General features: G+C 42.6%; 2 protein-coding genes across 7 annotated transcripts in view; both read left to right on the forward strand.

Moving 5' to 3' along the window:
• The first annotated feature begins 160 nt into the window (after positions 1-160).
• On the forward strand, positions 161-18,849 carry LOC135498980 (tyrosine-protein kinase Fer-like). Of its 5 annotated transcripts, XR_010449198.1 has the most exons (20): positions 172-294; positions 955-1,035; positions 2,962-3,173; positions 3,708-3,725; positions 6,894-7,067; positions 7,304-7,400; positions 7,814-8,006; positions 8,583-8,720; positions 8,918-9,040; positions 9,443-9,571; positions 9,930-10,128; positions 10,761-10,964; positions 11,698-11,898; positions 12,278-12,454; positions 12,622-12,829; positions 13,056-13,179; positions 13,615-13,766; positions 13,914-14,036; positions 14,375-14,987; positions 15,048-18,849. XR_010449198.1 is itself a non-coding variant. In XM_064789570.1 (19 exons), exons 2-19 carry the CDS (start codon positions 972-974, stop codon positions 14,512-14,514), a joined length of 2,676 nt encoding a protein of 891 aa, XP_064645640.1. In that variant the 5' UTR covers positions 172-294; positions 955-971; the 3' UTR covers positions 14,515-18,849. The 5 variants fall into 5 exon arrangements, 4 of the variants coding, with proteins under 4 accessions (XP_064645643.1, XP_064645640.1, XP_064645642.1 ...); XM_064789570.1 differs by having other exon boundaries at positions 14,375-18,849; XM_064789572.1 differs by having other exon boundaries at positions 9,930-10,104; positions 14,375-18,849.
• Positions 18,850-25,245: 6,396 nt separating this feature from the next.
• LOC135498837 (colorectal mutant cancer protein-like) overlaps positions 25,246-25,624 on the forward strand; it is a 32,208-nt gene continuing 31,829 nt past the window's right edge. For both annotated transcript variants that reach the window (XM_064789308.1, XM_064789309.1), the window contains exon 1: positions 25,246-25,493. In XM_064789308.1, the coding sequence (XP_064645378.1) occupies positions 25,339-25,493 (155 nt within the window). In that variant the 5' untranslated portion in view covers positions 25,246-25,338. The remainder of the gene's footprint in view (positions 25,494-25,624) is intronic.

The following is a 25,624-nucleotide window of genomic DNA, read 5'->3' on the forward strand; positions in this document are numbered from 1 at the left end:
TAATCTACGTGTTATAAGAATTGTATTTAACTTAAGCTCACTGATCAGTATTGATTCGTTGCTAGGGCTAAAAGTTTATAATTACCATTATTTATTCGACAGAATATCACGATTTTTGGGAAACTCATATTTTGATGACGTCACGTCAAAACTTCACAAGCGGAAGTGGAATTGTATATTTCTTTCATTCCTGAGTAATTATTCCGGCTATTTTGCAGAAAATCACCGAAATTTGGACAACAATGATAATTGTTTGATGCAGATATGTGATAGATGATTACATATACAACATTTGTAAGTAATGCAAGCCCAAAAAAGCCAGAAATTGCCAGAAACATCCCCATTGCATCGTTCAAAGTTTGCCTGCCAGGCCGACCCAGCCCACCGGTCGGTTGCATCAATGCATGCAGACATGTCGCTTGTTTCACTGTTATTGTGGCTTGTGTGCAAGACTGCAATTAGGTTACCTGCTGTGTTTTAATTTATTTGGATGATTGTGCTGGGCTAAAATTGTGCTAAAATCTTAGGTTTCGGCGACACCACCACCAGGCACTGACTGTGACACTACTACTAGACTACGGCTAAAATTTAGAATCCCCGATCAGAAATGACGTAGTTTGATCGCATTCAACTATAAATCCATTGAACAGTGGTGCTTGGTTAGTCAACCGATGACCTTTTTTTGGGGTGTGATCGGGGATTGTAAATCCGTTCCCTAGACTACTAGTACTATTTATTGTCTGTGAGACAGATGGTTCACACCTGAGGCTGAGCTGGCCACGATTGACGAAGCAGTCCCTCAGCGTTTAACAGTCAGTTTTCAATAGAACACCAGACCAGGTTCAGCTTTTTCTCGTTGACTGTCCATCGAAGAGAGAAGAAGAGCGTCTGGTTGCACGCGTTCGCCCAAAGAATAGTTGACGCATTATTTTTGTGTTTTGTGTCTTTATCTAGGTTTCATTTGGCTGTGAATGTCCCCACCAACTCCTGCCTCCAACTCATGTGATGTGAGCTATGAGATGCATTGGACCAGATGTAAGGTCACCAGGCCCAGTATTGAGTAGTCACGACTAACAAAAGAATTAATGTCAGTTTTGGCCCAATTTTAGATGATCGTATGCTTCCACAACCCGTATCCAAGTATTTTTGCAGACATTCTAGCCATTTTTTTTAAATTGAAAAGAATTTTTAAACATTTTTCAAGAGGTCCTCCAAAGAGAAAACAGCTAATGTGTTGTCTTTTTAAAAAATATTGATTTTCTCTGGATATATTGTCTTTAAATCTCCTACTTTCTCACAACGTATTTATGAATATATCAGGCACCATTAGTGATACAACATGGGAGTGACCAGGTATAAAATGAAGCTTACATATGTCCATCATCTCAGGTACCTGATGCTTAACATGTACATCAAAAACTCAAAACATTCGGACAGATACATGGCCTAGGTAGTTTTTTAATTTTCATGATGACTGTGCAATTCAACAATAAAAAAATGGCCTTGTTTTATAATTGTCAGTCTTTTCGCCTGATAAGTGGATAGTAATTTTAACTGACAGCAGAATGTACCCAATGTAACAGTTGACCCAATTATCATAAATGGTTGCTGAGCACTGACCCGTTCACTCTGACTGACAGTAGTAGTGACAGCGAGAGGCAGGATTGGAATTGGTTAATTAACGACTGATAACGTTGTATTGCTTTCAAGGACATTCACCGATTCACTGGTATTTTACCAGGAGTTCATATTTCCCAGAGAGAAAAATAATGCAATTATGCTTGTATTGACTGGGACAGAAGCAACAGTAATGATAAATACAAGTACAAGTTTCATGCTTTGTATGACATCTGTCATGTCTGTGTTCAGATAACAAAACATTGTGATTAAGTCCTACTGGTCATGTATGACTGGAGGCATGGCTGATTGGCTTACTCAATCATTGTCCTACTGTACATGTATGACTGGAGGCATCAATATCTCCTCATCAGCTGAGCAGCTGTACCTCATTCATGAGTTTGTGCAGAGAGGGAGTTGGCAAATGACAGGAACAACTGTTCAGTGAGAGACTTGGATAACCTTATGGTGTAAACGTGGGTTAGAAAAACTAGGTAGTCGTGAGTAAACTGGTGCACCTTGGCAATCAGATACTCCTACCTCATTTATACTTCTCAGTAACCGCAATAAAGATAAATTCCATGCATTTCTAATTGGTAGAAGTTTCAGGAAAGTGTTTTATTTGAATACAAGTGATACCTGTTACGGCGACTTGGTCCATTGTTATTTTAGACAGTCGAGTCACCAGGTTGGAGTAGAGCAATGTGGAGAGGTTTATCTTGGGGAACATGGGCAAGACAGTGTGTGTCTTGCCCCCCTTCGAGTGTGGACAGTAAGCATGGCATCCAGGGTGAGGAGGGAGAGAGCTCTGTTGGTAAGACTAGAGGGCTGACAGTGGTCTGGTGTGGCAGAGCTCTGTTGGTAAGACTAGAGGGCTGACAGTGGTCTGGTGTGGCAGAGCTCTGTTGGTAAGACTAGAGGGCTGACAGTGGTCTGGTGTGGCAGAGCTCTGTTGGTAAGACTAGAGGGCTGACAGTGGTCTGGTGTGGCAGAGCTCTGTTGGTAAGACTAGAGGGCTGACAGTGGTCTGGTGTGGCAGAGCTCTGTTGGTAAGACTAGAGGGCTCACAGTGGTCTGGTGTGGCACTCGAGGTTGATGTGGCCGACAAGCCACATAAAGATGTCAAATGGATTAGTGCATCTTCGATTAGCCTGGTGATAAGTCCACTGGACCATCTTTTACTCTTAGTGTTGCATCTCAAAATTGTTGTCTATTCGGAATTGTTCCTGCTTATGGTGTCTTTTCAGATTTGTTCCTGGCTATGATGTAATCTTTGATGATACCAACCAAGAGTATTAGAGTCAACTGTGAAATGATGATTAGAATCTCTTGTTTCTTTTCCAGTCACGATGGGGTTTGGCACGGAACTGCAGCGTAAGGAATCTCATGAGGCTCTGTTGAAGCTGCAAGATGCAGAGATTCGTCTCTTGGAGAACATGAAACAATGTCTGAACCTACGAATCAAGAGTGACCGAGACTACGCCAAGGCTTTGACCAATGTCTGTAATTGTGCACAGAAGTTTGAGAACTCAGATTTCAATTCACCTATATTCCAGGTAAGAGTTGATTAGTGATGATCCTTTGACCAGCAACAGAATTGTACCAGTTGAGTTGTCTTATTCACATGTTCATGTGGATGCCACAAAAAGACCAGGTTGACCTGACAGTAACCTAGACTGAAGTAACTTGGTTATCAAGTCTGTCTTCTCATTTTGTCACGTTTGGAAGCCTGTCGTCCTGCATCCTGTTGTATTTTGAGTGTCCATGAAACAGCCCATCCTAAACCTTGAAGACATGAAGCATTGGCATTGAACGTACCCTGGCCCTGCAAGCACATTTGTTTGAAAAATTATTTTTGTAAATATCTTGTTGTTGCTGTAGTTTTTATTTCAAGTGAGTGACTTACAACGTCAATGTTGAGCCCAATGCTTCATGAATACTAGCTTGTATAAGATGAACTAATCTCCATGTAACTGAACATTAAGGAAATACCCGCATCTCAAGTTGCATAGAATTTTCTTCTTATTAAAAACTTCTGTAATTTGAGACCCACATTCAACTCAGACCCTTTTTATCATGCATACAAACAGGGGACCACTTATAAACCAGTAAGTAAAGACATAGAGCTTGATTTTTCTTTGAAATAACTCATATTTTTTCATCTCTTAAGTCTTATGACTAATATTCTGACAAATCTAGAAAAACATGATACGGATTTCAAGATGTAGAAAATCAAATGGCCTTGTCTCGGGCAACTTGTTCATTCAGCTGGCCTTTCTACAGGGACGTGGTTTGATGAGCTTTGAAATCTACATGTACAACAAGATTTTAACATGTTTCTGTAAGTTCTTTCATCACAAGCCGAGGATATTCACTTAGTTATTATTTCATCCATACTCTGTTGACTTGATGAGTACACTGCCTGGCAGAGGTCACCTGGTGATGTGAGGTGACTGTCGTACTTGTATCTGGAAAAACCAGCCAGCCAGCCAGCCATGAACAGAGACAGGGTTTCACCCCTGCAGCCAGATCTTAAGATGTCAGAATCTCAGAGGTCGACTGGCATCACCTGGCAACCTTTATCAAGCACTGTCCTGCCAAGTTCATGGAATATGGATGAAATATTCACAATTCCTCTTCTTGTGACGTAATGACCCCAAAATAAACCTTTCCAAATCCAAGTTGATGAAACTGTTTTGAAAGAACTTCATGTTCTTCTAGATGTAAGGAATGTTGACCCGACAGTTACTCCTGCACTCTGCACTTTACAAGGGGGAGCAGGGGGCAGGAGTAAAAACAAGTCAGCCTGTGGAAATTTCTTTCATTTTCACGTTATGGACTTTCATGTTGTGATGTTTATGTTAGATGTAGCGGTATGTGTTGTGTAGTCTCTTTAGATTTCATTTACTTCCTCATGATTTTGAAATCCATTTTTACATTCGTTGTCTGCCTTGAAAACTGCATTGTGTTTGGTGGTGACGCTCTCACCAGTTCATTATTATCTCCTTGTCAAGATGATTTGGGATTAGCCAATGTTTCGGTTGAAATTTACAATTCCTGATCAGAAAAGGTGTAGTTTGATCACATCAAGTATAAATCGATTGAACATGTTGATTAATGATGGCATTATCGTCATTTGATGACCTTTTTTTGGTCATGAGCGTTGATTGTTCATTGTGTCTCTTCTTATTCATTCCAATCTTAGTTGTAATGTTGTGTCCGTATAAAATGGATGGGAACATCACGTGGGGAAGGGGTTGTAAGTGAACTCCTGGGGTGAGTCATCGAAAGCATGTTGTTTGAAACCCTCAATCTGGGGGGGAGGTCCAGTAATCATTCTGTATGAAGACAAAGGTATTTGAAAATAGTATTTCTTGGGCATGATATGTAGCTTGACGTCCAGTGTGAGGAGGTAGAGAGCTCTGTTGGTAAGACTAGAGGGCTGACAGTGGTCTGGTGTGGCAGAGCTCTGTTGGTAAGACTAGAGGGCTGACAGTGGTCTGGTGTGGCAGAGCTCTGTTGGTAAGACTAGAGGGCTGACAGTGGTCTGGTGTGGCAGAGCTCTGTTGGTAAGACTAGAGGGCTGACAGTGGTCTGGTGTGGCAGAGCTCTGTTGGTAAGACTAGAGGGCTGACAGTGGTCTGGTGTGGCAGAGCTCTGTTGGTAAGACTAGAGGGCTGACAGTGGTCTGGTGTGGCAGAGCTCTGTTGGTAAGACTAGAGGGCTGACAGTCGTCTGGTGTGGCAGAGCTCTGTTGGTAAGACTAGAGGGCTGACAGTGGTCTGGTGTGGCAGAGCTCTGTTGGTAAGACTAGAGGGCTGACAGTGGTCTGGTGTGGCAGAGCTCTGTTGGTAAGACTAGAGGGCTGACAGTGGTCTGGTGTGGCAGAGCTCTGTTGGTAAGACTAGAGGGCTGACAGTCGTCTGGTGTGGCAGATGATATGTAGCTTAGGGTTTGAAATTGTTTTGTTTGCTTTTGACATACCTTTGTTGTTACAGTTCAGCATGTCTTCTTTTGTTTGACTGCAGGGGATGATCATTTTGTTGCCCCCCCCCCCCCACCCTAATCAAGGTTGGACTCCACACACCTGTGTTGCATGTGCCCACCTCTTTATTGACATTCTTGGACTTCTGTCCAAGTGTAACAGAAATGTAGGCCTAGAAGTAGAAAATGAGATGGGACAGAGCAGACTTTTCCATATTATAAATCAACCTCAAGGCATAGCCTTGTGTAGCGGGCTTGGATCTACTGTCACCCTAGCCATGTAGCCACAGCTATTGTACTGCACTTGCTTTATACTTGTAGCGCTTCGGCCTGTAACCTCAAGGGAAGCGATATGGGGAGGGTGTAGGTGCCTTACAGTTTCTGTAAAGACAGCTCTGGTGCAAATGGACTCAGGGCCAGTAACCTCAAGGGAAGCGATATGGGGAGGGTGAAGGTGCCTTACAGTTTCTGTGAAGACAGCTCTGGTGCAAATGGACTCAGGGCCAGTAACCTCAAGGGAAGCAATATGGGGAGGGTGAAGGTGCCTTACAGTTTCTGTAAAGACAGCTCTGGTGCAAATGGGCTCAGGGGAATGGGGCCGGCTGCAGCACTGTTCTATGGCTGAGCAGACGCCTGGCGTAGATATCCTTCATCATAGTATAGTAAGGGATATCTACCACATCTACCACATTCCTGTGGTATGTTGTGTTTGTCACTTGATTGACAAGCTAATTACACTACAAATGAGTTTATGCTAATGTCATTATTGATATAATTGCAATTTGCATTGGTTTTCCTGTAATAAGAATATGTAAGTAATTCACACCTTCAGTAGAAGAATGTGTGCAGACTGATTTGCCACATATTACATAATTCTTTGAAACCATGAATTTTGTGACACATCAACTTACAAATATTTCACAAATTCCTGATCTTGATTTCCGTACTAATACTATTGTTCTCACAAGGAAGGAAATTGCAAATGTTGCCGGGCACTTAATGTTGCCGGGCACTTAATGGAAATAACGCTGGGTGGTAAGTGGAGGACTTGAAAGGTTAACCTCAGATCTCATGGATAATGTAGTAAAAAAGAAATGTAAAGTGGAACCCTGGTAACACGACCACTCATGTGACCGAGGTTGAATGGTCGCGTTAGTGAAGTTGATAATCCGGGGACAAAATGCATAATGAGGTTTTCCTGCAATGTAACCAAGTTTTTCTGCCCTTCCAGCTGGTTTAATCCCTTTTTTTGCTTTGACAAATTTGATTAGAATTTTCTCTCCATCCTGCAGGCATGGAACCTTATCATCAAGGAGACTCAAAACTTGGCTTCGATCTTCAAATCACGGTCAGATGACCTCGCTGCCAACACCATGGAGAAGGTCACATTCCTTATCCAAGAGAAGAAGGGAGCACGCAAGATTTATAATGATGAACGGAATCGGCTTGACTTTGAAATATACCGGGTAGGTGGAGCTTCTTATCTTGGCCCTTTTGTTGTGTACCATTCGGTCAGTGCAATGATAGGCCCATGCTGAGTGGTGTATGTACATGATGTACTGTCAGTGGCACTTGCACCGGCCTCCAGTACCACTCAACCAGTGCAATGATAGGCCCATGCTGAGAGAAGTCATGAATGCAAAAATGTTCTCATTGTTTATCGGGGCTGATCACTGTTGTTTAAAGATGTGTTTATTTTCAGCTTCAAGAGGAGATGAATCGTAACAAGAATGAGTATGAGAAGATGATGGACAGGTTACGTATGGATCAGGCGAGATATGAGGAGCTTTATAGGAAAGGTACAACAACGTCACATGACTAAGGCCAACAACGTCACATGACTGAGGCCAAGAACGTCACATGACTGAGGCCAACAACGTCACATGACTAAGGCCAACAACGTCACATGACTGAGGCCAACAACGTCACATGACTGAGGCCAACAACGTCACATGACTGAGGCCAACAACGTCACATGACTGAGGCCAACAACGTCACATGACTGACGCCAACAACGTCACATGACTGAGGCCAACAACGTCACATGACTAAGGCCAACAACGTCGCATGACTTTATTCATGTCATTCATTTTAACTCTTATCAAGAAAAAAACCAAAATTAAAATTTTCTTGTGAACACAGCGTCTCTTTTCTTGTGAACACAGCACAGCGTCTCTTTTAGTGTGAACTCAGCTTCTCTTTTTTCTTGCAGGAAAACCTGGGAACAAATTTGACGAATCAAAAACTCGCTACTTGAAGACGACGTCGAAACTTCATAAAATTCATAACGAATACGTTATCTCAGTGCGCGATTTCAAAATTCAACAAACAAACTTTCTCAAAACTATTCTTCCAAATCTGTTGGAGTTTCATCAAAAAATTCAGGAAACATTAGTTAGACAATGGTAGGTAGAGATTGATTGAAGTGGATTGAGGAGATAGGCCTGCTGTCTTCATATTATGGATGATCTATTCTGATTATTCTTTTTTCCCTGGACTGCCTTAGTAATCCTTGTTGTCAAGGAGCAGTTTGTTAAGTCAGACGTGGTCGTGCCATCATAGTCTACAGGGTTCTCCCTGTCCCTGCACACTTTCTCACTCACTTTCTAGACTTCCCTGTCCACTCAGTTCAGCTTCATGCTGTCAGATCCATATTCCTGTCTGTTTTAGTCTCGCAGACAGTATCATCGCTGTTGATGTAAATACTCCATCACCGAGACAACTCAGAACCGACATGAAAAACCTATTAGGGCTCCAAGTTGCTTGTAAGGAGATATCATTGTTTTAACTCGGAAGTCAGCTGGTGAATACACGCATCTGACAGGCCTATATAAATATCATCAGGTCTCAAAAAGATGTCTCTAAACACTTGGTAGATACAACTCTCGCTACTACTGGGACACCATGGTCAGGGCTTAATAGGGGCCAAACAAACGCACCTTGGCTCCAAGTTTGACCAAACACCTATTTCTTTCTTCCAGTAAGGAGATACTAGGTGAATACGTGCATCTCACCGATCTGACCCAGGAAGATATCGTGAAATCTCATAAAGATATGGCAGAGCATGTGACATCTGTCACACCAAGCAAAGAATACTCAGAGTTTCTGGAAAATCACCGGTGAGTTGGACAAATATCATTCAGATGACTGTGACTCATTCCGTTGATAGATGGCGTCTTCAAGGATCAACGTGTTACTGATGAAGCCTCACCAAACCAACATTCTTCTCTCGTTAGAGTTGCTACAGTTTAGTACACATTTTAAGATAGGTGTGACCTTAATCTTTTGAGTCTGATGACCTTGACCTCTCTTGCAGGAGTGATCCAATAGAAGAAGAGCTGGTGACCTTTGATGACCTCTTGCTCGAAGACTATAATGGTTGTTTATGTCCCGATGAGATTGCACTCAATGACCTCACAGTGGAACAAATGAAGCAATTGTAAGTAAAAAACAAGGTTTTAATGAATGGAAGAGCTACCACTACCACCTACCAAACCAACCCTTGACTCCCTTCGATATAAATGGTCTAAGCCCGCTTTTAGAAAATTACAGAATTTGGAAAGTTCACCCCAAATATAATCACCACATCAGCTAAAAGTACTTGTGCAAATTGAGAGAGGGGGTTGGCATTTCATGCTCCCTTCCTTTGCAAAGACAGAAATTAACCCTGTTTCTATGGTATGTTGCTAAGGTGTGTTACCATGGTATGTTGCTAAGGTGTGTTTCCATGGTATGTTGCTAAGATGTGTTTCCATGGTGTGTTGCTGAGGTGTGTTTCCATGGTATGTTGCTAAGGTGTGTTTCCATGGTGTGTTGCTAATGTGTGTTTCCATGGTTACAGACACACATCCTACGAAGACAAGATCCGGTCATGTGAAACGAGGATGGAGAACAAGGAGAGAGATCTCCAGGATGTCGAGGAAGAAATTGCCAAACTGCCGTCAGAGCTGGATGACGCACAGAAAGCAGAGTAAGTAGGCCCTCTATTGAGAGCTGGCAAAGTGACGGGTCTAAGCTTGGATTATAGGCGTTATGGTGTTGTTAGTGGGACACATCATTGATTTATAGGACACCTGAAGCAATTTGTTGATAGGCTGAGTGGAGAGCTTGATTGAGGGATCTGTTACTCTCCTGGCAGTAGTCACCGATGAGCTGGTTGGGTCAGGTTTATATAGCACAGATTACCACCAATCCTTGTAAACTGTGAAATGAAAGGTCGTCCATGTCCCAAGTGAAGGAAACATTAGAGGCAAGTTGTGGATAATGAGGATTGTGATGATATTAGCAAACCGGTCACAAATTAAACCGTAAAGTATGATTTCTTACAGTTTGTTAGTGAAACAAAAGGCTGCTCTGATCCTGAAGCGGGAATTAGCCGAGCTCGAATGTCACAAGGAGAAATATAAAGACTTGTACGAGTTTATACACCAGCCTATCGAAACACTTGGTGAGAATATCCCGCAGGGACTTGATCTGGATGACATGCCGTCGGACGGGACAAAGGTAGCAAATCATAGAATCAAAAAGGTCTGGATGTTGTAACATTGTTCAGCATGGCATGTCTCTGCATGCCTTGCATCCTCTCTCCAAGAAACCTCATGCTCCCCCTCCCGTACAATTAGTTGTCATGCACAGTCCATGCATGACAACTGCGTGTGTCAAAAGTCTCTTTGTATGCATGCACCACAGCAGCTCCTGCATGTGTCTTTGTACAATTAGTTGTGAGGCACAGTCCATGCATGACAACTGCGTGTGTCAAAAGTCTCTTTGCTATGCATGCACCACAGCAGCTCCTGCATGTGTCTTTGTACAATTAGTTGTCATGCACAGTCCATGCATGACAACTGCGTGTGTCAAAAGTCTCTTTGCTATGCATGCACCACAGCATCTCCAGCATGTGTCTTCGTACAATTAGTTGTCATGCAAAGTCCATGTAGGTCATAGTCAGAGAATGATTAGCTTCTGTGTTAAATTACTCCCAATTACAAATGGAGCTCAAACTGCAAATAGGTTTACAATTTTCTCTTGGTTAGAAAAAGGTCTTCCTGACGGATCAGGCCTTCCTGACGGATCAGGCCCTGTCAGGTGGTTTGTGCATGAGGAATATACACCTCAAAATCTGTCGCCTCATTCATCAGTCTAAGTCTGCTCTCTTTCAGTCGGAAACCATCAGCCTTAACGACACTCAGGCGAGTGTCTCCACACTGCGCACAAAACTAAAGCTAAAGAACCCGTTCAGGAAGACGGTACCGACCACACCTACGCGGCTGCCGAGTAAGGAGGTGCTTGAGAAGAGAGAGTCATACGAGAATGGAGAGAAGGAGGTAGAGAAGGTGGAAGGTGCTACGGGAGAGAGTGTTCAGGTGAGTCATGACAAGCCAGGTGAGATGAGTCATGACAAGCCAGGTGAGATGAGTCATGACAAGCCAGGTGAGATGAGTCATGACAAGCCAGGTGAGATGAGTCATGACAAGCCAGGTGAGATGAGTCATGACAAGCCAGGTGAGATGAGTCATGACAAGCCAGGTGAGAGGAGTCATGACAAGCCAGGTGAGATGAGTCATGACAAGCCAGGTGAGACGAGTCATGACAAGCCAGGTGAGATGAGTCATGACAAGCCAGGTGAGATGAGTCATGACAAGCCAGGTGAGATGAGTCATGACAAGCCAGGTGAGATGAGTCATGACAAGCCAGGTGAGATGAGTCATGACAAGCCAGGTGAGATGAGTCATGACAAGCCAGGTGAGATGAGTCATGACAAGCCAGGTGAGACGAGTCATGACAAGCCAGGTGAGACGAGTCATGACAAGCCAGGTGAGATGAGTCATGACAAGCCAGGTGAGATGAGTCTCAGGTGTTAAGTCAGTGGTGTGCATCCACTTAGAGAAGCTCAGATCTGACCTGGCATTGATTTGTTCCATCTGGCAGAGCTTAACCAGCCAAAGCACCAGGGCTTGAGATTTCATTTTAGCTCCATGCTCCTGGTCTCAATTTTAGTACAGAGTCAGAGACAGGCCAATGTGGTGTTGATTCCTCAAGATGAATAGGCTCATGAAGCAGGTTCTGATGATCTCACCATGATGGCATCTTTTCCAGAGCTCGGGCATTCAGATCCAGAACTTGGAGGATGAGGAATGGTTCCATGGCGTGCTACCGCGAGAAGAGGTTCAACGTCTCCTCAAGAATAACGGTGACTTCTTGGTACGGGAGAGTCGTAACAGAAAGACTGGTGAGGCACAGTCTGTGCTCTCAGTGTTTTGGAACGGTCATAAGCATTTCATCATTCAAGGAGGAGCGGTAGGTCACACAGTTTGTTTACAAGTGAATTCAGATATAACAAGTTAGATGTCAAATGGGGCACAAGGCCTACTGGTTCAGGTGTCAGACTCTTCTCGTGTTGTGAGCTTAGAACCCTCTGCATTGTCTTTATCGGTCAAACTCAAGGGAGCACGATATCGGTGTCCAGATTTGGCCCCTGTTATGTGAAGTGAGGAGGCATACTATGTGAGGTTCACAATGCCAAGTGTCGTGGGTTCAAACCCCAATCCTTCATCAATCATTCTGTGAGTGGCTGTACACAGACCTATAATGACAGTTGTTGTTAAGTGCTTTGAGACGGGCATTGGTTGGTAAAGAGTGCTGTTTATTCATTCAAATATTGCATGTTCCCTTCCAGAACAACTGGCGGTTTGAGGGACCATCCTTCCCGACGGTTCAAGAACTCATCGACCACCAGCTGAAGTCAGACCTGCCCGTTACCGTACGGTCGCAGGCAATATTAAAACGTGCGATTGTGAGGAGTGACTGGCAGTTAAAGAATGATGAAGTGATTCTCGGGCCAAAGATTGGAAACGTGAGTTATTGTGGTTGATGAGATGCAAGCATACATGTTTGCACATGTGTAGTTGATGTAATGTTATTTCCAGAATCAAATGATAAGGTGATGAAAATGACAACTTAACACTACAAAAATACAACTTGTCATTGTACTTTTGTATAAGAGAGAAGTTGACTTTCCAGGGTAACTTTGGAGATGTTTGTCGAGGGACATTCAAGGGTACAGAGGTTGCCGTGAAAACGTGCAAGGAGGTCCTTGATGAGGATATGAGGAAGAAGTTCCTGAAGGAAGGCCAGATCCTGAAGCAGTATGACCACCCGAATATCGTCAAGCTGATTGGGATAGCGGCACAGAGGCAGCCAATCATGATCGTGATGGAATATGTGCCTGGTATGTATGACCAAAATGCCTTTTATTCCTTTATATATCTCATCGAATTTCCCAAAGAAATCTTACTTTAACTGCTCTGAGAATGTACCATTCATTTGATAATTTGTGGTGTTTTTATGTCATGCTCACTAGCACGTCGAAAACCTTTCTCAAAGTATGAATGATAGTTCTAGTTCAATTGAGTTGAAGTTATTGAAATGATTCCACGAATGTGTTATGATTTCAGGTGGTTCTTTGCTGAACTTCCTCAAGCAGCAGGGGATGAAGCAATCTGCCAAACAGCTCATCCAGATGTGTATTGATGCCGCCGCTGGCATGGCTTATCTCGAGTCGAGGAATTGTATTCACAGGTATTCCACATCTTTGTGTTTGGTCAACAGACCCCTGCTTTGTTTATAAAACCCTTCGGAGGATTCTCCTCCATACAGCTGATCATGGAGGCAAGTTACCTCCGGTTGCTAGATGATTGACGGTATTGAACATCACTCCTGGGAGTGCCCCTCAGTGTCTGCTGCGTCAGCTGCTTTTCTCTCCAAGAATTGTGATGTGTTCATTGGAGATGTCATCATCTGCAGTACTGATGGTGTTGACATGGACTGGCAATGGCCTGTACAAGCTGGCGTTTGTATCATAGTCCTTTTCTCTCCCTCCCCCAGCCTTGCCCCAGGAAGCTGCACTGTCAGTGTTTACCTGAGAGTGGCGATGACTGAGTGTTACTCCTGCTGGTCACAGAGCTGAGGTTAGTCGATGGAAGTGTTGACATCCAATCCTTTATTCTCTTACAGGGATTTAGCTGCTCGCAACTGCCTTGTAGGAATTGAAAATGTTGTCAAAATAGCGGACTTTGGGATGTCACGAGAGGAAGAGATTTATATCGTGTCTGACGGCCTCAAGCAGATTCCCATCAAGTGGACAGCACCTGAGGCCCTGGAGTATGGTAAGCCAGGCTTGATATATCATCACACCCTCCCACCCAATCATTAACTTAGTGCATGACTTATGTTACAAGGCGATGTTTCCTGATTTCTAGGATTGTTTTGTTTTTGTGATCCCGATAATCAATTTCCATTCCTGATATTTTCAGCTAAATACACGTCTAAGTGTGACGTGTGGAGTTATGGCATCTTGATGTGGGAAGTGTTCTCTCTTGGGGACACCCCGTATAGGGGAATGACTAACGCACAAGCCAAACTACAAGTCCTCAATGGTAGGTCGCCGGATTCTAGATGTACATGTATAAACATAGCGAGCTCTCATACCGGATTCTAGATGTATAAACATAGTGAGCTCTCATAGAACAATCTTACTGCAGAAATGGCTTGCTGTCTTAAGGTAGGCACCAACGAGCTGCTAGATTCTAATCGCATGGTTTGTTACACACTATAAATCATTGGTGATGAGTTCAAGGGGTGATCACTACAACTGCTGGGTGGCCCGTCTTGAAATAGTGAGGAGAAATCCACGGTAACATGCTGTACACAACTGTTCTACTAAGAGAGTGATGCTGTATTACCCGGGCCTCTCCATTCCCCCATTCTCTTTCAGGTTACCGGATGCCTCTCCCTGCTGGATGCCCGGCTGATGCGTACGCCCTCATGCTGAGATGCTGGGACATCAAACCGGAAAAACGGCCGCATTTTGAAGAAATTCACACAGAACTGAAGTCTATACATCGTCGGTCATGATGTAGCCAGCCCTGTTAGTTCTTATATCATCTACCAGAGGGCAGAAGTGTACACACTGAAGTCAAGAGGTCCCTGAGCCAAATGTTACAGGGTAAAGGATGTACCAGACATCATGGACTGAGGACCAGTACTTAGACAGGATTCCTGATTGTTACATTTTGAATCAAGTCATGATGATGCTGCTATGTTCTGCTCTCCTTTTAAACAACATGGGACAGTATCCCATTGTAGAAAGCTGCACTTTACTCCAAAAGGCCTAAAGTGGACCTGATTCCGTGGCTTTTGCATTGAACGTTTCCCTTCAACATTGGGTAATGATGCCAGTGTTAGTTCTTCATTCATCCACTTGGTGTCAGTCTTGATTCTGGGTGCAGGTTATAGGTCAAGTCTGGTCCGATGTGTTTCAGATGTTCTCAGAATGTCAGAATTGTATTGAAGAAGTTCTCAGTTGTTACGACCTGGTATGGAGTAGTGTTTCAGTAAGAAGTTCTCAGTTGTTACGACCTGGTATGGAGTCGTGTTTCAGTAAGAAGTTCTCAGTTGTTACGACCTGGTATGGAGTCGTGTTTCAGTTGTTTAGTTTTCTCTAGTGCCAATAGATGGCAGGGATCGTGTAAGCTGACATGGTCATGATCAGTGTAGCTGATTATTGACATCAGTGAACAAATTGAAGAGAAATTATTGGCCTGTTGCTGCTACTTTTAGACTTTGGCGGCCTTTTTCTGCTTTTGCAGGGTCTTTTTTTCACACTCCATCAAATTTTAAACCATTTCTTCTTACTTTTAAAATATTTTACAATCTATTCAGTGTCTCTGCCAACTACCAGATCATGGCCTGCTTTCAACTACCAGATCATGGCCTGCTTTCTGATCAGTTTACTACCAGATCATGGCCTGCTTTCTGATCAGTTTACTACCAGATCATGGCCTGCTTTCAACTACCAGATCATGGCCTGCTTTCTGATCAGTTTACTACCAGATCATGGCCTGCTTTCAACTACCAGATCATGGCCTGCTTTCTGATCAGTTTACTACCAGATCATGGCCTGCTTTCAACTACCAGATCATGGCCTGCTTTCTGATCAGTTTACTACCAGATCATGGCCTGCTGGTTGATCAGTTTACAAATCTCTACTCTATTTTGGAAATTAGGTTGTGACATCAGAATTCAGAAGAATAAACCTTTCAACCCTGATTTTCATGAAAGAACAAAACCATTTTTATTGAAACATTTATTTTTGCTACGCGTGACTCTAGCATTTAAGTTGCTGTTCTGTCTAAGGCATGTAGTACATACTAGTCATAATTATAGGAAAGTTCACTTTCTGATGATAGATGTTGGGCTAAAATATGGGAGTGAATTAGTACAGTGTGTCCTTAAATAGGGCCTACTTAGTGCGGTGTTATTCATCAAAATCATAATACTTGGAAAAATCATGCTATCAAATTTACAAAATGATGTATGGTAGAGTTCTTAGTTAAAAAACCTTGAGACTTTGATGAGTGAAGGGTTAAGGTGGAGAGGCCCACCACTGACACCATTCAAAATACAACCATTCTTGCCAAGCAATACGTTGGTGGCATTTTGTGTCTCTCTGATATTCGGTAACTTCCTCACTTCCCATATTTTAGCTGAACCCTTCTAATCAAAGGTAGTTCTGTATTGTAAAAAGTAGTGTACATTTGCATATACTGTAGTACAGTAATCAATGATAATGTATGTTTTAATTTTCACATGTATTGCATGCATTTTGATCATAGATCGCTTTGTTGTACTGTTGCCAGGGAAACGCTTTTAAATTATGGTGGTTGCTGAAGGAACCACCGATCAAAGATCGATGATTTTGCAGGAAGAAATGTTTCCAGATGCTACATTATTGTCTTGATGTAGTAATAAATTTATAAGGTATATGTAGTTAAGGTAACAGTTGTCATGGCAACTACTGTTGACTGTCATGGTTTCACTCATGAATTGTTACTAAGGTCAACATTGTCATAGTAACGATATTTTCTATCGTCATGGTAACCAAATTTTGGTTACTGTGGTTACTCTTTTTTGTCAGTGGTTACTGAGGTCAATGTTAGTGAATGAGAGGACAAGTTGCAATATTTCATAAATATGTTGAGTGCTATCACCAGTTTCTATGGCAACAGAAAATGTAAGTAACAAGTCATCATTGTCATGAAAGGTGTCATAATATCAAAACGGAAGTGTGTTCAGTTTTACAAAATCCATTGATTTCCATTTATGGGTTTTAAAGGTTTTGGTGTGCACCGAGACGGGGAGAGGTTATTATTGGTTGATGTGGAGCACCTAATCCTTGAGGGATCCACAGACTGTCTGCGCTCTGACATCTGATCAAATGGTTCATTCTATTCATAGATATCACCACTGAGACCATGGACATTTGAAGAAAAATATTCTGTATGTTGATATAAGGGGCCTCTGAGTATTTGCCCTGTGTATAGATAAATGATGTTTTGAAAGAGAAAAATTACAGGGTGAGCCAAAGATGAGCACTGTATTCCACCTGAGCCAAATCTTCCTGCTTATCTGTGTCTATATAGTTTGAGGCTAAGGTCATCCTGCTGCGGGTAGGAACAACCAAACTGGCACTTTATTGGCACACCCTGAACATTTTGTATTGTGAGTGGTAGCGGTTTGCTACTTGATTTAGTTCCTGAATAACCCATAGATGGTGTACCAGTATAGAATGTTGTGGCAGTGTTCTGTACAGTGCTTTACTCGATGATATCGTAGCGAATAGCTGGTTTTATTTGACTCTCAGAAAGAAAGAAAGAAAGACAATTTTATACTTCAACATAAAAGTTGTGGGGTCCAGTTTTCCAACAGTCGTTGTATTGTGACCAAAATTCATGAAGCACGTCCTCGACCTTGACTGTGTGGCGAGCATGACAGTTAACCAATACAGAGCAAGTTGTCAGGAGTTGTGGGGTGTTGTGGATCCGGTCTCTGACTGGCGGTCAAGAGGTTGTCGGGAGTTGTGGGGTGTTGTGGATCCGGTGTCTGACTGGCGGTCAAGAGGTTGTCGGGAGTTTGTGGGGTGTTGTGGATCCGGTCTCCGACTGGCAGTCAAGAGGTTGTCAGGAGTTGTGGGGTGTTGTGGATCCGGTCTCTGACTGGCGGTCAAGAGGTTGTCGGGAGTTGTGGGGTGTTGTGGATCGGGTCTCTGACTGGCGGTCAAGAGGTTGTCAGGAGTTGTGGGGTATTGTGGATCCGGTCTCTGACTGGCGGTCAAGAGGTCCATGGTTTGATTCCCAGTATCCTCGTGAGACTCTAAGCAGGCCTCACAGGCCTATAACTCGGGTGCCAGTCAGAATGTTTGAGTTGTAGTATGAATTGAGCAGCTCATCTGAGGTGTACGAAAAGGTTTCAGGAGAGGACGGGGTTAAAGGGTAGTAAAGTCTAATGCCTAATGAACAGTCTGGAACCTGTCTGCTTTACGTCTAAAATTCGAATTTCATATCCTAAAAGTTGCTTAACTTATTTAACTCGCTTGAAGAAGTATGATTTTTACTAATGTCATGGCAACAGCACTTCTGTTTCATAGTTATATTCTGACCTTGAACTTTGTCATGTAACCTCGACCTTGTAATGTCTGTTGGTGTTGATATAGGAAAGTACTCTTTGTCACAATATATGTTGGTTGTCGCCATAGTAACGCATTTGTTACTGTTGGTTAATACTATGCATGCCCTTACATTCTCCTGGTCAGCTTGATCTTAACGGCCAACACTGTTTTTCAAAAAATTTTAAAAATGAATTTGAATTTGAAAGTCTTCAGTTGTGTAAATACAAAATGAATATAAATTTCAACGACTGAATATAAAAATGCTATAAATGCAAAGTTCAGTGACTTTTCTTGCATAATAATTCATGTTTTCTTTGGCCATAAGTAAATACACTAGTGAAAGCCTTTAACCCTCGCAGTTCAGAGATGTTTCCATTTTAGTAACCATGGAAACTGAAGAATTAAGCCTGTCAAACTCACATGGATTCGCTTTTTAAAGTTTCTCAAGATTATCGAAATGCTTCTCAAGATCACGCCCACCTCAGAATAACCTGCTGCTGCTGCTCTGGTGATGTCCCTCGTTGAACTGTTGACAACTATGAAGAAAGTAACTGTTCCCTAGCAACAGCTGAAGTTTATCACAACATTATTAAAAAGTTGAATTTGACTAACTTAAAGAAAAGTTATTGTGATCGAATATTGCATGTGTAGTATTGTTGCCATGGCAATTCACTTTTTAAGTCTCTCTTTGATTCTTGTAAAACTAGCTTGTTTTATAAAGGAATAAATGTGACCCTTTTTCATTTATTGTGTTCTGTTTTCTTGCAGAAATGAAACGTTTGCTGCTTATTAATCAATGGAAATCAGTGATGCAAGTGTAGACCATCATCCTGACATAACATGTGTGGGTGCTACATCATCCTGACATAACATGTGTGGGTGCTACACCATCCTGACATAACATGTGTGGCTGCTACACCATCCTGACATAACGCGTGGGTGCTACACCATCCTGACATAACATGTGTGGGTGCTACACCATCCTGACATAACATGTGTGGGTGCTACATCATCCTGACATAACATGTGTGGGTGCTACACCATCCTGACATAACATGTGTGGGTGCTACACCATCCTGACATAACATGTGTGGGTGCTACACCATCCTGACATAACATGTGTGGGTGCTACACCATCCTGACATAACATGTGTGGGTGCTACACCATCCTGACATAACATGTGTGGGTGCTACACCATCCTGACATAACATGTGTGGGTGCTACACCATCCTGACATAACGTGTGGGTGCTACACCATCCTGACATTACATGTGTGGGTGCTACACCATCCTGACATAACATGTGTGGCTGCTACACCATCCTGACATAACATGTGTGGGTGCTACACCATCCTGACATAACATGTGTGGCTGTTACACCATCCTGACATAACGTGTGGGTGCTACACCATCCTGACATTACATGTGTGGGTGCTACACCATCCTGACATAACATGTGTGGCTGCTACACCATCCTGACATTACATGTGTGGGTGCTACACCATCCTGACATAACATGTGTGGCTGTTACACCATCCTGACATAACATGTGTGGCTGCTACACCATCCTGACATAACATGTGTGGGTGCTACACCATCCTGACATAACATGTGTGGGTGCTACACCATCCTGACATAACATGTGTGGCTGCTACACCATCCTGACATAACGCGTGGGTGCTACACCATCCTGACATAACATGTGTGGGTGCTACATCATCCTGACATAACATGTGTGGGTGCTACACCATCCTGACATAACATGTGTGGCTGCTACACCATCCTGACATAACGTGTGGCTGCTACACCATCCTGACATAACATGTGTGGCTGCTACACCATCCTGACATAACATGTGTGGGTGCTACACCATCCTGACATAACATGTGTGGGTGCTACATCATCCTGACATAACGTGTGGCTGCTACACCATCCTGACATAACATGTGTGGCTGCTACACCATCCTGACATAACATGTGTGGCTGCTACACCATCCTGACATAACGTGTGGCTGCTACACCATCCTGACATAACATGTGTGGCTGCTACACCATCCTGACATAACATGTGTGGGTGCTACACCATCCTGACATAACATGTGTGGGTGCTACATCATCCTGACATAACGTGTGGCTGCTACACCATCCTGACATAACATGTGTGGCTGCTACACCTTCCTGACATAACATGTGTGGGTGCTACACCATCCTGACATAACATGTGTGGGTGCTACACCATCCTGACATAACATGTGTGGGTGCTACACCATCCTGACATAACATGTGTGGGTGCTACACCATCCTGACATAACATGTGTGGCTGTTACACCATCCTGACATAACCAGTACACTCTGCCTACTGATATTTCAAACGAGTATCCTGATCTCAGGAATGTGTTGCACACTGGTTCATTGAGTCTGACTTCTTGTGAAGGCCATGAAACAATGAGAGAAACCGAGAAAATGTTCCTTAATCATACTCGGCTTCTTCATTGTCTACCTGCCAGCATCGTGTGATTGTGAACTAGGAGAGCTATCTTCTTTTATCCAAATTTTGTGTCGAATCAATCATTGAAAAACACGCAAGTTTTGCATCTACCGGCGGTGAAAGTTGTGAGGGCGCAACGGCACCTGGGCAGCTTTCTTATTTTCGACTTTCGTTACCTTTCGATCGCCACGCCATCTCTGAGGAAAGTATCGGAACTGAAATACTTTGCCTTATATTTCAGTTTTGCGTTGCAACAAGAGATGGCGTGGCGCTCGATGATCGCCACGCCATCTCTAGGGAAAATGTAGCAACTGAAATACTTTCCTAAGTAGTTCACTTTTGGGTTGCAACAAGAGATGGCGTGGCGCTCGATGATTGCCACGCCATCTCTAGGGAAAATCTAGGAACTGAAATACTTTCCTAAGTAGCTCAGTTTTACGTTGCAACAAGAGATGGCGTGACGCTCGATGATCGCCGCGCCATCTCTGGGGAAAATGTAGGAACTGAAATACTTTCCTAAGTAGTTCAGTTTTACGTTGCAACAAGAGATGGCGTGACGCTCGATGATCGCCGCGCCATTTCTGGGGAAAATGTAGGAACTGAAATACTTTCCTAAGTATTTCAGTTTTGTGTTGCACCAAGAGATGGCGCGGCGCTCGATGATCGCCACGCCATCTCTAGGGAAATTGTAGGAACTGAAATACTTTCCTAAGTATTTCAGTTTTGTGTTGCACCAAGAGATGGCGCGGCGCTCGATGATCGCCACGCCATCTCTAGGGAAATTGTAGGAACTGAAATACTTTTCTAAGTATTTCAGTTTTGTGTTGCAACAAGAGATGGCGTGGCGCTCGATTATTGCCACGCCATCTCTGGGGAAAATGTAGGAACTGAAATACTTTCCTAAGTATTTCAGTTTTGCGTTGCAACAAGAGATGGCGTGGCGCTCGATGATTGCCACGCCATCTCTAGGGAAAATCTAGGAACTGAAATACTTTCCTAAGTAGCTCAGTTTTACGTTGCAACAAGAGATGGCGTGACGCTCGATGATCGCCGCGCCATCTCTGGGGAAAATGTAGGAACTGAAATACTTTCCTAAGTAGTTCAGTTTTACGTTGCAACAAGAGATGGCGTGACGCTCGATGATCGCCGCGCCATTTCTGGGGAAAATGTAGGAACTGAAATACTTTCCTAAGTATTTCAGTTTTGTGTTGCACCAAGAGATGGCGCGGCGCTCGATGATCGCCGCGCCATCTCTGGGGAAAATGTAGGAACTGAAATACTTTCCTAATTATTTCAGTTTTGTGTTGCAACAAGAGATGGCGTGGCGCTCGATGATTGCCACGCCATCTCTAGGGAAAATCTAGGAACTGAAATACTTTCCTAAGTAGCTCAGTTTTGCCTTGCAACAAGAGATGGCGTGACGCTCGATGATCGCCGCGCCATCTCTGGGGAAAATGTAGGAACTGAAATACTTTCCTAAGTAGTTCAGTTTTACGTTGCAACAAGAGATGGCGTGACGCTCGATGATCGCCGCGCCATTTCTGGGGAAAATGTAGGAACTGAAATACTTTCCTAAGTATTTCAGTTTTGTGTTCCACCAAGAGATGGCGCAGCGCTCGATGATCGCCGCGCCATCTCTGGGGAAAATGTAGGAACTGAAATACTTTCCTAATTATTTCAGTTTTGTGTTGCAACAAGAGATGGCGTGGCGCTCGATGATCGCCGCGCCATCTCTGGGGAAAATGTAGGAACTGAAATACTTTCCTAATTATTTCAGTTTTGTGTTGCAACAAGAGATGGCGTGGCGCTCGACGATCTTTTTGGAAGAGACTCAGAATTGGAAAAACAGATAAATGGGCTTATATCTTTTATAACATAACTAGGGAGCATTTAGACAAGGGTTATTTAAACCAAGGCTGGTGTAAAAGTGTGAGAACTGTTCTAGACAGCTGTGGCCTCACTCAAATTTGGTATACTCCCGAGGTTTTGTCCCTACGAGAACTGAAAATTGTAGTTGAACAGATAATGAGAGACCAGTGTGAGCAACTATGGAGAAACGAGGTAAATAACGATTTCAGGTGTACAATTTATAGAATGTTTAAACAAAACCTGAATATGGAGCCCTATGTTAAAAAATTACCATTATATCTAACGGTCAGTATTTGTAAATTTCGTACTGGATCTATAAAATTCCCAGAAACAGTAACCAGAATGTATAGAAATGAGACTGCAGAAAATGTTTGTGGTCTTTGTGACCAGGTTTGTGTAAGAGAGGAACTTCATTATTTTATTACGTGTCCGTATTTCCGTCACATGCGAGTGAGGTTGTTTCCAAACTCAAAAGAATTACATCATGAATTTTTCCATCGCATTATGACTAATGTCCCGGGTAAACTTAGACAATACTCATAGTTTTTGTAAAGAATTCATCAGCTTGGTCCACCATATGTAAATGTTAACCTCTTAAGTACCGCCGACCGACAAGTCGGTCGTTCTCAAATAAGGTTTTTTACCAGCGACCGACAAGTCGGTCGCAAAAGAATTTGTTTCTCTCGAGCCTGGTACGCTGAACTATTGCTTGTTTTACCGTGTTTGATGTTCGTTAGGGCCAGTTAGACCTTTGTCTGGATAGATGGCGCCCCGGCTCCGGGTTTTGGCGGCTGTATGCCAGCTCTATACACAGTTATACACAGTGCAAGTCAAACCAATTTTACCGCGTGGTGAAACATTTTCGATCAGTAATCGATATGCAACTAATCACCTGTTGATCAGACCTATCAATAATTGATTCTTTGTTCAGGAAGGAATAAAGGAAGTCATAGTTTACCAAAAAAATCATTGTTTTATTATGAAAATCACAAAAATCAAAAAAACAATTAATCGATATTGGTAATTGATCACCAATTTACAGATACGAGCTAGCAACCAATACCAATCAATAGCCCCATCTTTCCCCTTTCCGAAAATGTATACTTTATTGGGTCTATCTGTAGTGTAATCTGAATAAATGGGTCATAGAGTTTGAGGTGCTGCCACCTCGTGATAGATTAGGGTACTGTTCAAAATGGCTGTCATGTTCTAGAAATATACTTCAAGTGTTCAGAGTTTAAATCCATCGTTATATTCTTTCGGAACGCCCATCGGCAACTGAACATATCTCAAAAGACTTGGTTGCTACGGATTTTACAAACAAAACTATATCAAATCTTGAAAAATGCCAAAAATACCCTGGTATTCTGGGGACATTTAGCCCTGGTACTGAAGAGGTTAAATAATGTAACCTCTTATACCCGAGAGGGTTTTTTTGGAGAGAAATAAATTATGTTAATTATGTAATGTTATGTTACGCCATCTCTAGGGAAAATGTAGGAACTGAAATACTTTTCTAAGTATTTCAGTTTTACGTTGCAACAAGAGATGGCGTGGCGATCATCGAGCGCCCCGCCATCTCTGGGGAAAATGTAGCAACTGAAATACTTTCCTAAGTATTTCAGTTTTGCGTTGCAACAAGAGATGGCGTGGCGCTCGATGATCGCCACGCCATCTCTGGGGAAAATGTATGAACTGAAATACTTTCCTAAGTATTTCAGTTCTGTGTTGCAACAAGAGGTGGCGTGGCGCTCGACGATCTTTTTGGAAGAGACTCAGAATTGGAAAAACAGATAAATGGGCTTATATCTTTTATAACATAACTAGGGAGCATTTAGACAAGGGTTATTTAAACCAAGGCTGGTGTAAAAGTGTGAGAACTGTTCTAGACAGCTGTGGCCTCACATACTCCCGAGGTTTTGTCCCTACGAGAACTGAAAATTGTAGTTGAACAGATAATGAGAGACCAGTGTGAACAACTATGGAGAAACGAGGTAAATAACGATTTCAGATGTACAATTTATAGAATGTTTAAACAAAACCTGAATATGGAGCCTATGTTAAAAAATTACCATTATTTTTATTTATTTATTTAAACCTCCAAACAGGAGAACAATGACAAGTACAATAGATACATAATATCAAACGGTCAGTATTTGTAAATTTCGTACTGGATCTATTAAATTCCCAGAAACAGTAACCAGAATGTATAGAAATGAGACTGCAGAAAATGTTTGTGGTCTTTGTGACCAGGTTTGTGTAAGAGACGAACTTCATTATTTTATTACGTGTCCGTATTTCCGTCACATACGAGTAAGGTTGTTTCCAAACTTAAAAGAATTACATCATGAATTTTTCCATCGCATTATGACTAAATGTCCCGGGTAAACTTAGACAATATTCATAGTTTTTGTAAAGAATTCATCAGCTTGGTCCACCATATGTAAATGTTAAATAATGTAACCTCTTATACCTGAAAGGGTTTTTTTGGAGAGAAATAAATTATGTTAATTATGTTATGTTATGTTACGCCATCTCTAGGGAAAATGTAGGAACTGAAATACTTTTCAAAGTATTTCAGTTTTGCGTTGCAACAAGAGATGGCGTGGCGCTCGATGATCGCTTCGCCATCTCTGGGGAAAATGTAGGAACTGAAATACTTTCCTAAGTATTTCAGTTTTGCGTTGCAACAAGAGATGGCGTGGCGCTCGATGTTATTTATCGGCCACCCAACCTCCTACCACGCATGCGTGATGCTCAGTGGATGGTATCCGGCGATACAATAATGAATGGAATCAAAAATATCGAAGTGTGAAACTTTCACCTCAAAATATGCGATTATTTGACGGATTTCTGAGATAATTTTACTGATGCAATGGCGGGGATAGAGACGCCGAATCCGAGTTCACTGCATTCCAAAGGAGGGTCGAGTAGTGGCAGTGATAGCAGTACAAACTCGGTCGCTGAAGAAGAAAGACTACGCCGACTTTTCGTGAGTTGTGATCATGATAAAGATGGATACATCGACAGGTTTGTTATTTTATCTTTTTGCAAAATTACAGAATTTGGAAATCTTCTTTATTGTGTTGTGAACATGTTTTCAAAAGCCACCCCGCAGTTTAGGTGAGAAATTATGTGTTTTCTTTGTTTTCAGCCTTTGT

The sequence above is a fragment of the Lineus longissimus genome, chromosome 14, assembly GCF_910592395.1.
Source record: "Lineus longissimus chromosome 14, tnLinLong1.2, whole genome shotgun sequence".
NCBI lineage: Eukaryota > Metazoa > Nemertea > Pilidiophora > Heteronemertea > Lineidae > Lineus > Lineus longissimus.